Below are 13,943 nucleotides of genomic sequence, written 5' to 3'. Positions count from 1 at the left end.
CTCCAAGGGAAACATAATGATTCTTCAAAAGAACCTCAGCCCCACTATCTGGACACTTAAAAAACCAAACAGACAGGGGACACAAAGGAAGACGATAGCAGACCCCGCTGCCCCTCTACTTCTGTCATGGAAAAGGCAAAGCCCTCATCAACCCCAGGTTTCATTTAAGATGCGCCTAAAATCAAATTCTCAAGATTCTTTTTTCCTCCTTTTCCCCTAAGATTCCCCAAGCAAGGTAGTTCTTCCTTGGCCACTTCTTCAGAATAAAAGCAGCCTGGAGCCTTGCCACCTGCCCCCAGCATCCAGACTGTTCTGACAGAATAACTGAATGCACGGAGGCTGGAGTTACTTCCCACTGACAGTGACAAATGAAATGGAGTGAGGGGGGACCCTCTGAGCAAATATGTCCTGGGACTGAGGGTGCCTCAAGTTTAAAAAAGAAACCGAAAATTGGCAAACCAATATTACCCCTCTCAAGGTTGAACAAAGGGGCAGTTTGGCGTGAGGAGGCATGAAGGAGAGAGGAGAGATTACAGGGGCCTGCTCCGTCTCCCTCTGGCCTGTTTAACACCTCATTTCCTATCATGCATCAATCTTCTGTTTTTCTGTCCTTGATTGTCTAGTGCAGAGGAGCCTGGTCCATAGGTAGAGAGGACCCGAGAGCTGGAACAGAACCTCCCTTTCATAGTCTTACAATGTAATTAGGAAACTGGACTCTGGGAGTAAGGTTATAAGGGAAAGGCCTATTCCTTGAAGTGGGCAGGGGCATGAAACTGTTTCTCTGGGCACAGAGAGAAATCTTGCAGTAGGAGAGAAGGGTGGAGCAAATCATGGGCCTTTTCTCCTGAAGTCCTAGCCTCACAAGAAAGATGAAATGTGGCGGGGGGGAGGGGGGGGGGGCGCGGGTTATTGCACGTTTCCAGCCCAGATACCTGCTGGACTTCCAGAAGAAGGAAGATGCCTGCAGATGCCCAGAACCTTGGGAGAAGGGCAGGCTTACCAGGACAGTGCAGGCTGAACTACACAATCAGAGATTGGTGTATTCTTTTCTACCCCTACCCAAATGGAAACAGCAAACATACACACATATACACACATACACACACACACACACACACACACACACACACATTCTCTCTCTCTCACTCTCTCTCTCCCTTTCTCTAACATGCAACGCAAAGGTTGTTGGTAAATCAATACATGCAGAGAGGTTGGGTAACGCTCTGCCCTGGCAGCATCCCTAAAGGTGGGTGTCAGAAGGCACTGTGGATGCCAGGGTCAGGGGTGGAGAATTACCGAGTCCTGTGGGGCAGTATCATCTACACCAAGATGAAGTAGCTGGTCAGCTGATCCATGCTTGGCAGAGAAGGTGGGCAGGAAGGCAGGGGACAAAGAGGAAGAAGAAGGCAGCACATGTCTTAGCTGTTGGGGCTCTGCGCACAGCAAAAAGGGGTGGGGAGAAATAGAGAAAGGTGACAGACCCACAGCTCCTTTCCTGGAGATGGCACAAAAAGCCACAGAGCAGCAGAGTTAGGATTCCTGAAGAGCTGAAGCCAAAGATGATTTCCTGGGATGGAGATGTCCCCATAGCAGCAAGAAGAGCAGAAGGAGTTGAATTCATTGTCGGATGTCCTGGAGGAAACCTTTTCTCTGTCCAAGTGGGCTGGGGTCTTTGGGGGCTTTGTCCCTGGAGTACCCAAGGACCCTTCTCTTCCCTACAGCCAAAGCCTGGTGTTCTTTCCCAGGCAGGAGGCAAATGAGTGGGGAAGAGGAGCAGAAAGGAGGAAGGAGGATGGATCCCCTCCATTGCCAAAGTCATGCTCTGTTTTGTTCTTATTTCACAAAATAAAGTTCCATTTCAAAAAACCAAAATCCCCAAGTTAAAAAGCTGAAGTAGGCAGGTTCTGCAGCCCGGGGGTGAGAAGAAAGCAGTGGTTGGGTTGGGATGGACTTTGGGGAAGAAGCAGAAAGAGAGGGGGCAGGCACGGATTCTGGGAGCTTTACAAAACAAAATTCAAAAAACTGCATATTTTCTTTTAAAAAAAAAACCCTACAAAATAATAAAAACAAAAGTCTGTAACCAAACCCATCAAGAAGAACCCATGGCCAATGCCCCAGCAACAAAGCTTTCCACTTTCTTCTAAAAGAAATTTTTAAAAAAATAGCCCAAACAATAAATCCCAACACAACACAACAATTTTTCTCATACGGAGACATGAATGTTCAGTCACTGATTGGTCTCCTTGGGGTGGGTAGAGTCTGTTGTGGTTTCAAAAAATGTTTTCTTTGCAAAAGAAAGAAAAAAAATCTGAACTCCTTGAATGCAGCACAAAGTAAAGGTGGCTTTGTAACCGCAGGCTCCGCCAGTGATGTGGGGTAGTGGCAGGGCATGAGAGCAGAGATGTCCTCTCAGGCCCAGGCCTATCTGTAAAACATATCAGTCTTTCATAATAATGACGGTCAGTCCTTCTTGGAGTTGGCCAATCTACACCTCGATCCCTCATTCTCTGCCCCCAACTACTTCCAACTCATCAGAACTGGAAACAGAGACAATGGATACACAAGACCTAGGGGATCCACACCAAGGATAGGTGGGAAACAGCTGTGAAACTGCAGTGCCTAGGACTTGAGACTTCCTCTAATAACCTCTCTCCCACCAACTCTGGCCCTCCTACCCCCACCACATGGCTCTTACCCACTATTACTTGCTGTACTGGAAGGAATAGGCCGAATGATCGGAGGGAGGGTCCACCGAGACTTGACTTTGCTGGCCACTGTTCTCCTGCATCACAACCAAGGCAGTGAGGTCATCCTCCCCTTCCCTACCCTCCCACAGACTAACAGGCATCCAAACTCTGGTATTTTACCCCCCAAATATGCAGCATTCTGCTCTCCTTACCACCACCCTTGTTCCATCCCCAAGGCTAATAAGTCTGTATGATCAACATCCAAGCCATGATTACTGGCAAAAATCTGTGAGGAAGATGAGGGGTCCAGCAGGCCAGAAAGTGCCGGGACTAAGTCTTCCTTACATTCCTGCATGCCCTCACACCCCCGTTGAGAAATCACAAAGCTCTTACCTCAACAGAAACACTGGAAGAAGGCACAGGCGTGTACTGGGGGATATAAGCTCCTTGCATAGCTGCGGGCATATACTAGGAAGAGGGACATCAGAGGATGAAGGAGATTTGGTCAGACCTCCTCTTCTTTCCCATCCCCCACTCTGGCCTTCAGCTACCCAGGCTTCCCCATCTACCAACCCTGGTTCCTTCATTGTGCTCTCTAATCCTAAACTTTGTTGTGCAAATTGGCACCTTTCCAGAATGAGGGGGCATAAAAATGCAAAAATTTTTCTTCTTGTATGGATTTCTAGACAACCTGCAGAAACCTGGAAAGTATGGCATTTCTACCTGCCTGTACAACTTGATGAGGCAGGACTCAGCTGAAGGAGATAATGGGAGGAGTAATGATGAAGAGGCAGACGGATGTTTTACACTTAATGGTTGCCTCAGACCCATTCACAAGGTCATGGGTTCTATCCTAATGAAAAACCATGTGTTGAGCATTTTTATACATACTTAAGAAAAGAATTATAGAGATTGGAGGGAGTCTAAGAGATCCCAGGAAATTTTCATATTGAAGTGACTGTCCATCTCCCTATGCCCAATCATCCATGGCTTTACCGTGCCCGTGCTGCTGAGGGAAAGGTGGCCCAACTGCTGGGTAAGAGGTCCCATCATTGAGGCTGGCTGGATGGAAATGGTGTGGTCCATCCCTGGGGTCAGGACTGTGCCCTGGAGGAATAAACAGGAAGACAGGAAAGAACAGAGACATAGTTAGCTTCAACGTCTTCAGACTCAAGACTAGCCAACAGCTGAAATGAAGGCTAATAATGGTCCCTGGAGACGGCAAAAAAGCCCTGTTAAGAAGCAGGAAGTGAGAAAGGTGAGCATCAAGCAGTGCTGTAAGATGCTCCCTGACTCTGTTGCCTGGCTGAATAAGGAGAGGTAAGACTACCTGGCTAGAAACAATTTAGTTTTTGCCCACTTTCCTCAAGGTGATGCCTCCCCTCCCCTCCCCACCCCCACCCCCCCACTCCCCTACTCCCCTGGCCTCACTCACTGCAGGCGGCATGAGGTATGACTGGTGGTGCATCCAAGACGGACTGTGAACCTACGGAGAATGGACATGTCTGAGGCACCCCCTATTGGGGGAAAGGGAAATGTAACTGATGGCAATTGCCTACTGGTCCTGCCTAGCCCTTGAAACTAAATGTTGGCAAAGCCAGGGTCAAAAGTCCAATAAAAACTGGACTTAGATAACAAAGGCATTAAGAATAAGCACCTTTCCCACCTAAACCACCATGTTAAACCAAAGAGAATGCATATGCCCTCTCATATGATGATGCTTTTACCTGATATGAAGATACAGGAGATGGGAGATAGGGGGATAATGTGGTCTGGGCAATCATCCTGTTGGGGGTGATGCTGTAGGGTGATGCTGTATAAAACCTGTAGGAAAGAGTCATACCAAATAGAATGGTTATAGGTAACCATGGGTTGAAGAGTTCCACACTTAAGTTTGCCAAGCTCTCACTATCTTATCTTGGCCTCTCCAGGTACTCCTGTTTCCTTGCAGTCTTGCCATTAAAAAAAAAAAATGCCTTTTCTCTTTCTCTCACAGTCATTCTGGATTCTCTCCCCACCCCAAATCAAGCTTCTTTTTACCATAAAAAAAAATGCCAAAATCACAAAATACAGTGACCACATCTAACAATACATACTACTTTCTGCTCTGAGTCTTCCCCCTCTCTGCTGTGAAGGAAGGAGGAATGTTTCATCATCTGTTCTCAGGAATCAGAAAGCGCTCAGATCCCTTCCAGTTGGACATTTTTTCAGTTTTCCCCCAAATGATGAGCACCCACTTTGTAAGAACAGTTTAGTCACTTTTCTTATACAATTCCAAATTGACTTCTAGGGCTGCTGATCTAATCCACAATGCCACCAAAAGTGTACCCACCCAGAGGCCCAGGGCCTCTTTCCGGGACCATTCCCATGTTTTGTCATTTCTGCCAATTTGTAGGGAGGGGAACAATTGTTGTAATTTGCATTTCTCTTAGTATTAATGATCTAGGTCACATTTTCAAAGGATTATTTATGTTTGCAGTTTTTTTGGAAAACTACTTGTTCATATTGTTTGACTACTTTTCTCCTGGGAAAGAGTACTACCAATTTCATAGTTATTAAACTATTTTTTGCCAATTTGCTACACATAAAGTATTACCTTAAAGCTATTTTAAAATGTGTATCTCTGCATATTCAAATGTTTGAATAAGTTTTCAAGTTGTTATGAACAATCTATGTTTCTTCCTCTTAAAACTGTTCATGTCCTTTAAACATTTCTTCACTAAAGAAGGCTTACTGTTTTTGTATCAGTTCTTTGTAGATACCAGCTATATCTACCACAAATATATTTTTCTTTTTATTTAGAAAATCTTTCTACAGCACAATATCATATTTTTATCTTCCAGATATTCCTCCCAGATGACATGATGGTACCTCAAACTCAATCACACCTTCCTTTAAAAATCTGGCACTCTCAAGAACTGGAAACTAAGGGGATGCCCATCAACTGGTGAATGGCTGAATAAGTTGTGGTATATGAATACAGTGGAATACTATCATGCTATAAGAAATGATGAGCAGGTGGACTTCAGAAAAACTTAGATTTAGATGAACTGATGTTCAGTGACATGAACAGAACCAGGAGACCAGTGTATACGATAACAGCAACATTGTTGGATGATTCACTATGGTAGACTTAGCTCTTCTCAGTAATGCAAGGATCTGAGACAACTCCAAAAGACTCCGGATGGAAACTGTTACCTGCATCCAGAGAAAGATGGTTTGTTTTTTCTTTCTCATGGTTTTCCCCTTTTGTTCTGATTCTTCTTTCACAACATGACTAATGTGGAAATATGATTAATGTGACTGTACATGTGTGACCTATATCAGACTGCTTGCTATCTTGGGAAGGGGGAGAAGAAGGAGGGAGAAAAATTTGGAACTCAAAGTTTTAATAAAACCAAATGTTGAAAACTATCTTTACATGTAATTGAAAAATTAAAAAAATACTATTAAGTGGGGGGAAAATCCATCCCTCTCACTAACTTCCCCTCCTCTGTGAATGGCCCCACAACCTTCCCAGTTACCCTTACTCATCTTTTGGCTCGTCCTTCTCCCTCAACCCCAGACATCACATCAGTTGCCAAGTGTTTTCTATTTCCAACTCACACTCCCTTCTGATGCCCACCTCCTCAACCACTGCTCTTACCTATTCTCACCTACCCTACTGGAATAACCAGCTAACGAGTCTTTCTCCATTTCATTTGTTACCTCTCCCATCTACGTTCCATGCCTAATCATGTCATTCATTTACTCAAAAGTCTTCACTGCCTATAGAAGAAAGTTTACACTCCTGGCTGACCACTGGCAATCCAGGGGCCCATGGGCCTACCTCAGCATTTCTTAAGGCACAACCATCACATAATATAACTCCTCCAGTTCCAGCCAAACTGAACTTCTCTACATGTCTCGTGTTTCTCCATCTCTGCTCCTCAGTGCTTGGCATAGACTCTGTCCTCAACTCCACCCATTCAACTCTGCCTGCCTTCCTTAAAGGTCCAGTTCAGAGGCCACTTCTTTTACAGACCCTTTTGGATACAGTTCTGCCCTCCCTTAAAAAAATTCTCATTACTCAATTTTCCTTTGCTGTTTCTAAAGTCTTCCTTGTACCAAACCATCTCCCTCTCAACCCTGGCAGCAGAGGATATGCCAAGTTGTCTCACATATAGTTGGCACTTAACATTCCTTGAATTTGTCATGCAAAACATTATGAAAAATAAGTAATTAAAACATTTTAATATTAAAAAATCCATCCGTTTTGTCTCCAATAATTTTTCATTTGTTCAAGAGAAAATTTTTCCTCTACACAACTGAGATAAACAATTTTCTTCTAGTTTTAAGAAATAATTTACAGTATTAATTCAACTGGACAGTGTGAGGTCTGGAATGAAAACTATCAGAATTTTTCCATAATACTATTACTCAAATTTCCTAAATTTTAAAAACTGAACAAATCCTTCCACTAACTTATACAACCATAGACTAAAGAGCTAGAAGGGACACCTCAGAGGCCACCTCCTCTGACTCTTTCATTTTACAGATGAGTAAAATATACCCAGACAGGTTAAGTAAGGGACGTGCCCAAGGTCACACTTGTAGGTTTTATCAAAGAGTAATAACAATGACAGACTAGGTTCTATTTCTGAATTTTCTTCTATTCCAATGATTTATTTTTCTACTTTATAGTGACCATTTAACACTTTATCTTGAAGGCTTGTAGGATAAATTCTACATAAATAGTTTTCCATAGTATCTCTTGATATTTCTGTCTGTATTTCTATAATTATTTTGTGGTGGATTTTTCTAGTTCCGTAAAACAGCCCTTTGGTATTTCAACTGATTTTGGAATAAAATCTACAAACTAATAAGGGAAGTATTTTGGCTAGATCTAACCATATATATATAAGGTGGAAATGATTATGGCTGTAATGGTTAAGTTCCTTCTAATTTCTGTTCAACAAAAATCTTTTTTTTCTCTGTATAGGTCTCTTATATGTCCTAGTTAACTTGAAAAATATCTGACACTCTGTTGTAACTGTAAGTGTATTTCTCTATCAGGTTTTTAAATTTTTTGTTTGTGATATATAGAAATGCAAATAACTCTGTGGATTTATCTTGGTACCTTGGTAGAGATAATAATCACCTCATTTTTTCCCCTCAAATCTCTCAGATCTTCTAAATAGATAGCCCATCATGTCATTTGCAAATAGAGATATTTTAACCTTTATACTGGCCATCCTTTTTCCTATAGTATCTTTTTCATGCCTAATTGGATTTCTAACATTTCTAAGAGCAGGTATGTTGTACTAGAGAGGATTAGGAGTCAGAACTGGCATAGCAGGAACTCCCACCTCACTCTGGAGGAAGACTCACTAGAGGGAAGGGAACTCTACGAGTCATTTGCCTCCTCTAGCAAACGAGATACTACGGGGCTGTGAGGAGAAAAACAGGTAAACTCTAAAGCACTATGTGAATAAATGTCGGTCATTATATTTACTAAGGTTACATAAAATTAAAAGTGACAGTACACAGCCCTGGTTTACATCTGTTCTTAACGGAAACGTCTCTGTTTTTCCACTGTGTATGTGAGCTCTTAGTTCCAAAGCTTCTCTCTGAATGTCACAGTCAGAGCATGGAGTCCTCACGAGGACTTACCCATTCTGTAGAGCTGTGGTGGGGTCATAGGTCAGTGCCATGCCGCCCTGTAAGAGAAAAGCACAAAGATCAGCTTGGGAGTATTTGGGGGAAGGGCAGGACAATACTCAAACTCTATAGGCATTAGGAACTTTTAGTTTCCAGATGATTAAGATCATCAAAGTTGGAAAGCCTAGTTAAGGTTTCCCCTAAAATGAGACCTGAGCAAGCCCAACGGCAGATACTCTATGCTCGTCCTTTGTACTCAAAGAGCACCAAAATGATATCACTATATTGAAGTCAAGGTACAGTGTGTCCAATTCTGGCTGGTCAGTCCAATTTGAGCTCCGAAGGCTTCTACCATAGGTTAGGCACAAATTTTGGAACACTTGGAGTGGAGATGGCCCCAAATTTGTGCTTCTCCTATTTCTTTTGAGCTACTACAATTCTATTTTGCTCGTAGAGCATAGCCCCTTCTCTGACATGGGCACACCGTGCTGGATGGTCCTATACCAGGGTCTACCATGACTCACAATAGATCCTAAAGTTCTTCATAGAAACCTTGAGGGTGTCTTTGTACTGCTTCTTCTGACCTCCACATGAGCGCTTGTCTTGTCTGAGTTTCCCATAAAATAACCTTTCAGGCAAACGTACCCTTGGCATTTGAACAATGTGGTCAACCCACTGGAGTTGCCCTCTCTACAGCAGAATTTGAATGACTGGCAGTTTAGCTTGAGAAGGGACTTCAGTGTCTGATACCCTATCCTGCCAGATGATCTTCAGAATCTTCCTAAGAGTTCAAATGGAAGTGATTCAGTTTCCTGGCATGGTGCTGGTAGACTGTGCAGGTTTCACAGGCATACAACAATGAGGTCAGCACAACGGCTCTGTAGACCTTCAGTTTGGTAGGCAGCCTAATATCTCTTCTCTCTCACACACTTTCTTTTGGAACCTTCCAAACACTGTGCTAGCTCTGGCATTGAGTATGTCAACCTCATCATCTAGGTGGACATCCCTGGAAAGTATACTGCCAAAGTCAGTGAATTTGCATTCAAAATGTCTCCATTTGCTGTAACCAATGGTTCCATGTATGAATACTGTAGTGCAGTACTGGATGGTAGAGAACTTCTACTTTCTTGGTGTTGGTGTCAGGCCAAAATTAGCACTAGCATCAGAGAATCAATGCATGTTCTGTTGCATCTCAGCCTTAGAGGCTCATGCACCAAGTAGAGGCTTTGTTACTGCTACTGCTCCAAAAGCATAGGATCTTCCACAAAAGCCCTGGAGTTAAGCAGCCATTCTCTCTCAAGGGGAGGCCTGTTACCTGTTAGGCCTTTGGGTTGATATCAGGTATCTCAGAAAGCTAGCTAACAGATCTTCTATCCCACTTTACTGTCTTCATGTTACGCCTACATCCTTACAAGCCTCCTTCCCCACTTACCACATCACCATCTCGTGGCCAAGACCGGCCATTCTGCACATATTTCCCCTGGTTCTGGCGTTTCTTTTGCCCACCATCAGCAAATTTGCAGAGCAAAGGATCAGATGGAGCTGCCGAGAGAAAATTGGGCAGGAAGTTGGGTTCTGCCCCATCTTTACCCATGTACAACTATGCTCCTATCTCACTGTAGAGTGAGTTCCCCATGGACCTCTCAACCCTGATCCTTATCTCCCTTACCTGGTACTCCAGGGGGTGTCTTAATATATTTGCCATTAAAATGGGTGATAATGGCTTCACACTTCTCTGTGGACTCCATCCTACAGAGGACAGGAGGCAGTGGTTAGGCTTTGTTTCTCTGACCTGTAAAGACTCTCCCTATTTTTGATGTGCAGCCCAAATCCTCTAAGGGCAGGAGTTCCTAAGCAACCAGACTGTCTCAAATGCATCCAGTCATAATCGTAGAAGCTCAACGTCCCTCTCTACACATTATAAGAAGTGGGAGAAACAGAACTTTTCCAATGTGATGAAACAGATGATTTAAGAACATAAAGACCCATGTTCTAGTCTTAACTCCACCTCTAAGTAGCTATTCTGATTCTTTAAATCTCTGAGTCTCAGTTTGTCCATTTGTAAAATAGGGGTAATATATACCCCCCTCCATCTCACAGAGTTTGGAAGACTATATGAAATAAATGTGAACATACTTTTAAAACTATAAAGTCCTATATGAAATATAGGCTTCTCCTAAAATGTTAAAGCAAAACTCTAAGACATTTTCTATCTGAATGTGTAGCTCAAAATCTAGGGACCTGCCTGGTAAGGTAGGAGGTAGAAGAGCCCAGAATACGATATTTCTGGGGAGATGACAATTCAAGACAAGAGAGCTCAGTGACTGGACTCTGGCACAGTTAACTAGGGGTTGGAGAGTATGCGATGTGAACAAGACTCAACATCCTAGGGAAGTGTTCTATCCCATTTCAATATCGGGCTGAGAGACTCAGTGGTGACCAGCATAAACAACAGGCATATGCAGAAGGCACCAGAATTGTTTCGAGGTCTAGGGAAAAAGGGGCACATGACAAAGAAATAGGAAACAGTTGGGAGAAGATTAGGAGCAAAAGCATTTTTGTGATGAAATCTGAAATACCTACTTCACAAGGTAGTCATGAAGAAAATGACTTCTAAACTTGGAGCTAAATGTAGTAGCAAGGCAGAGAAGACAGAACTTAAAGTCCTGCCTCTGACACAAACAGGTGGTAGGACTCTGGCCATGTCATTTCACTTCTACCCCAAGCAACTACCTAAGACTCTAAGTTAAAAAAACAATTGCCTCTCTGTACTGGGAGAGGGAGTTCAATCACATTCTTTATGCCTATCAAATCACAGGTCTGGACCAAAAAGGGTGATGTAAATATGTGAGCTATTATAAAATAAATACACATGAATAAAAATTAAAATTGCCATCAAATATTTCTGAATCAAGGGCTTAGGCCCCTGCTTGTTCCCAAATTCCCAGTGCCTTCAGGGAGGGTCAGGTTGACAGTGGACTTTCCACACTCTGCTCTCAGGGCCTCTTACCTTGCAAAGCCAACCCCTCGACTGGTCCCACTTGTGTCTCGAAGAATTCGAGTAGAAATGACTTGCCCAAAAGGCTTCAACATTCCCTCCAACTCCTGCTCATCCATAGTCACTGGGAGGTTTGAGATGTATAAATTTGTAGGGTCCTGCTCCTGTTGCTATGAAAGCATAAAGGTAAGATAGGGTAGAGCATTCTCCTCCCACCTTCCCCCCACCCCATATTTCAGGGGAAAAAAAGATGTAAACACAAGGAGGTGTTTATAACCATTCTTCCATCCTGCCTTTCAGCTACTAGCTCTATTGTGGAATAATGACGAAAGGAGAAGACTACTCATTATTTTGAATTCGGATCTCAACTTTAGTGACATCAGTGAAGTCTGTGACTTTTCCTTTAGGAGCCAGGCAGGGCACCATGCCCTATGCTCCTTTGCAGATAGTCCTGGGAGGCAGGAGACTCCTGGAAAGCCTGATCAGGCTGGAATGTTTTATGAACTCCCCCTCCCCCATCTTCTGGCCACATCAGAGTCCCTCTGAGCAAAAATGCACATTCACTTTCTGATGAAGGGAGGGCAAAAAGAGGAAAGAAAAAAGGAAGGGTAGTGTTCCAGGGGCTACACTAAGGCACAGCCTGGCTTCATTCTGGACAGCTCCCAGAGCCTCTTCGGGTCACTCTCCAGATAGCAGAAGTTGGAGATCCTTTCTGAGGGCTTTTCCCAGGGGGAGGCTATGGGCATAGAATTCCAAGAACCTTGGCAGTCAGCCAGCCTGCCCAAGGGCCCCAGGACACCCTCAGTTTAATACTTTCTCCTATCTTTGCCTTCAGGGTTTCCTTTTCCCTTAATTCACAGAGTAGAAGTTAGGCCCCTCCCTAATAAGAAGTGTTACAAAGACACAATTCTCTACCAAAGAGAAAGAAGAAAAGACCCCAGTGCCCATGGCCTACTAGAAAAGAGCAATTCCTGGTCAGAATACAGAAGAGAACAGAGAAAGAGACATTTTCTGCCTGTTTTTACCTCCTGCAATGGTTACCCCAAGCTCTGAGGGAACAATGGTAAGAGGGAGGAGTGAGAATGGAGAACATCAGCTCTGAACTGCACGATTGGCTTCAGAATCACAAAACCTCCCCAAGATATTGGAGGTAGAGAAGGGAAGGGGTCTCAGGTCATCAGTCCTCTAGCCTAACAGAAAGAGTAGTGAGGAGAGTGTGGCTTCATGAATTGGGGGTCTGGTCCCTTCCTTGGTGGAACTGAATTTCTCTTCCTCAGCCTCCTCTGGCCTGTATCATCCATAAAGTCAGACCAGCAGGTGGGACCTCATCCAAAAGATTGAGTGCCCAGGAGTGAGCCATATTCAATCAGGGTTTTTTGAGTTCTTGGAAAATTCTGAGCTTGAGCCCATCCCCCAGGCTATCCATGTGGCCAGAGAGACTGGAAGTGTTGAAAATGAGGAAATTCCCTTACCTTTGCCATTTGTGCCTGCACCCCGCTGGCCTTAAGCGCAGTCACAGCTTTCTGTGCAGCTGAAGGACTGTCAAAATCTACAAAGCCATAGCCTAGAAAAAGGGGACCACGTTAACTGTAAAGGGGCCATAAGGCAGGTAAGACAGTCTTTTCAGGGAGCTGAGGAAGAGTTAGTTATATAGTACATGTGGTAGAATGAAAGGGAAACTGAAGATGTCAAATGTTCTCCATAGATTCTATAAACCCTTGAGGATTTCTAACAACATATGAGAGGATTAACTTACATATATCCTTCCCCAATCCTTCACTCCTTTTCCATTGGAACTAAAAATTTCAAGAGTTCTACCCAATAATATCCTACAACTGGGAGGGGTTTCCCTTCTAGCTACCCTCTCATACCCCTGAAATATTAGGCATGCTGGGAATATAACTTCTCTATGGCAAGAATAAGCAACAGACCACGTACTCGGTAGCCAGATGTTCAATACTACCCTCCTTTCACTTTCCCAACACCGCCCCCCTTCCCCCCCCAAACTATCCAAACACAGCTAAGTTACTGCCATAGATAGTCTTTGCCTCCAGACAAACATACCTACTTTACAGTCACAGAAAGAAATTAAGTTGCAAGGCTAAGTCTTAATTCACATGCCCCTGCCCACTTCTACCATCAAATCTAGAAGAAGAAAAAAAAAAAGTGGGCAAGGAATAAACCCAAACAAAGAAGCTTCTGTGTAGTATATATTCAATGTCTTCTACGCCTGAGTTACCATGATGGCATTCATAACTAAAGCAATATGATCATCAGGAATTCTAGGGATTATCAATCAGTTCTAAAAGGCTGACAGGCTAAACTAATTCCCTGGCACTGTGCTTTGCTAATCTAGGGGCAAAGGAGATGTACAAGGAGGCAACCACTTTAAAAATACTACCTACCCCCAAAGACGATCTGTCTTCTCACCTTTGCATTTGTTTGTTGTCTTGTCCAATATGGCCTTAGTAGAAACAATTTTGCCATATCTAGGTGGGGGAAGGGGAGGGAAGAAAAGCAAAGTAATTATTTGGGGGCAAGAATGGGAGTTTACTCTGAGGACTGAGATAGGTTAATGAGTCCACACCCATCTCCCATTCCAAGCATAATACCTATGA

The 13,943-nt window shown here is 43.6% G+C and overlaps 1 protein-coding gene across 9 annotated transcripts in view; it reads right to left on the bottom strand.

Annotated features, from left to right (window-relative positions):
- Positions 1-1,384: 1,384 nt before the first annotated feature.
- Positions 1,385-13,943, bottom strand: part of RBMS2 (RNA binding motif single stranded interacting protein 2) — a 94,441-nt gene continuing 81,882 nt past the window's right edge. For 5 of the 9 annotated variants that reach the window (XM_072655079.1, XM_072655081.1, XM_072655082.1 and 2 more), the window contains 12 exons: positions 13,756-13,814; positions 12,798-12,889; positions 11,338-11,495; positions 9,997-10,076; positions 9,760-9,869; positions 8,340-8,386; positions 4,415-4,511; positions 4,123-4,173; positions 3,684-3,794; positions 3,081-3,155; positions 2,696-2,782; positions 2,018-2,425 (listed from right to left, as the gene is read on the bottom strand). In XM_072655079.1, the coding sequence (XP_072511180.1) occupies positions 2,702-2,782; positions 3,081-3,155; positions 3,684-3,794; positions 4,123-4,173; positions 4,415-4,511; positions 8,340-8,386; positions 9,760-9,869; positions 9,997-10,076; positions 11,338-11,495; positions 12,798-12,889; positions 13,756-13,814 (961 nt within the window). In that variant the 3' untranslated portion in view covers positions 2,018-2,425; positions 2,696-2,701. Of the gene's footprint in view, positions 2,426-2,695; positions 2,783-3,080; positions 3,156-3,683; positions 3,795-4,122; positions 4,174-4,414; positions 4,512-8,339; positions 8,387-9,759; positions 9,870-9,996; positions 10,077-11,337; positions 11,496-12,797; positions 12,890-13,730; positions 13,815-13,943 lie in introns of all 9 variants that reach the window. The other 4 variants (XM_072655075.1, XM_072655078.1, XM_072655083.1 and 1 more) reach the window with 4 other exon arrangements.

Source organism: Notamacropus eugenii, chromosome 3, assembly GCF_028372415.1.
Source record: "Notamacropus eugenii isolate mMacEug1 chromosome 3, mMacEug1.pri_v2, whole genome shotgun sequence".
In the NCBI taxonomy this organism is placed as follows: Eukaryota; Metazoa; Chordata; class Mammalia; order Diprotodontia; family Macropodidae; genus Notamacropus; species Notamacropus eugenii.
Note: the sequence above shows the minus strand (reverse complement) of the source record. Positions and strands in the feature narration are given on the sequence as shown.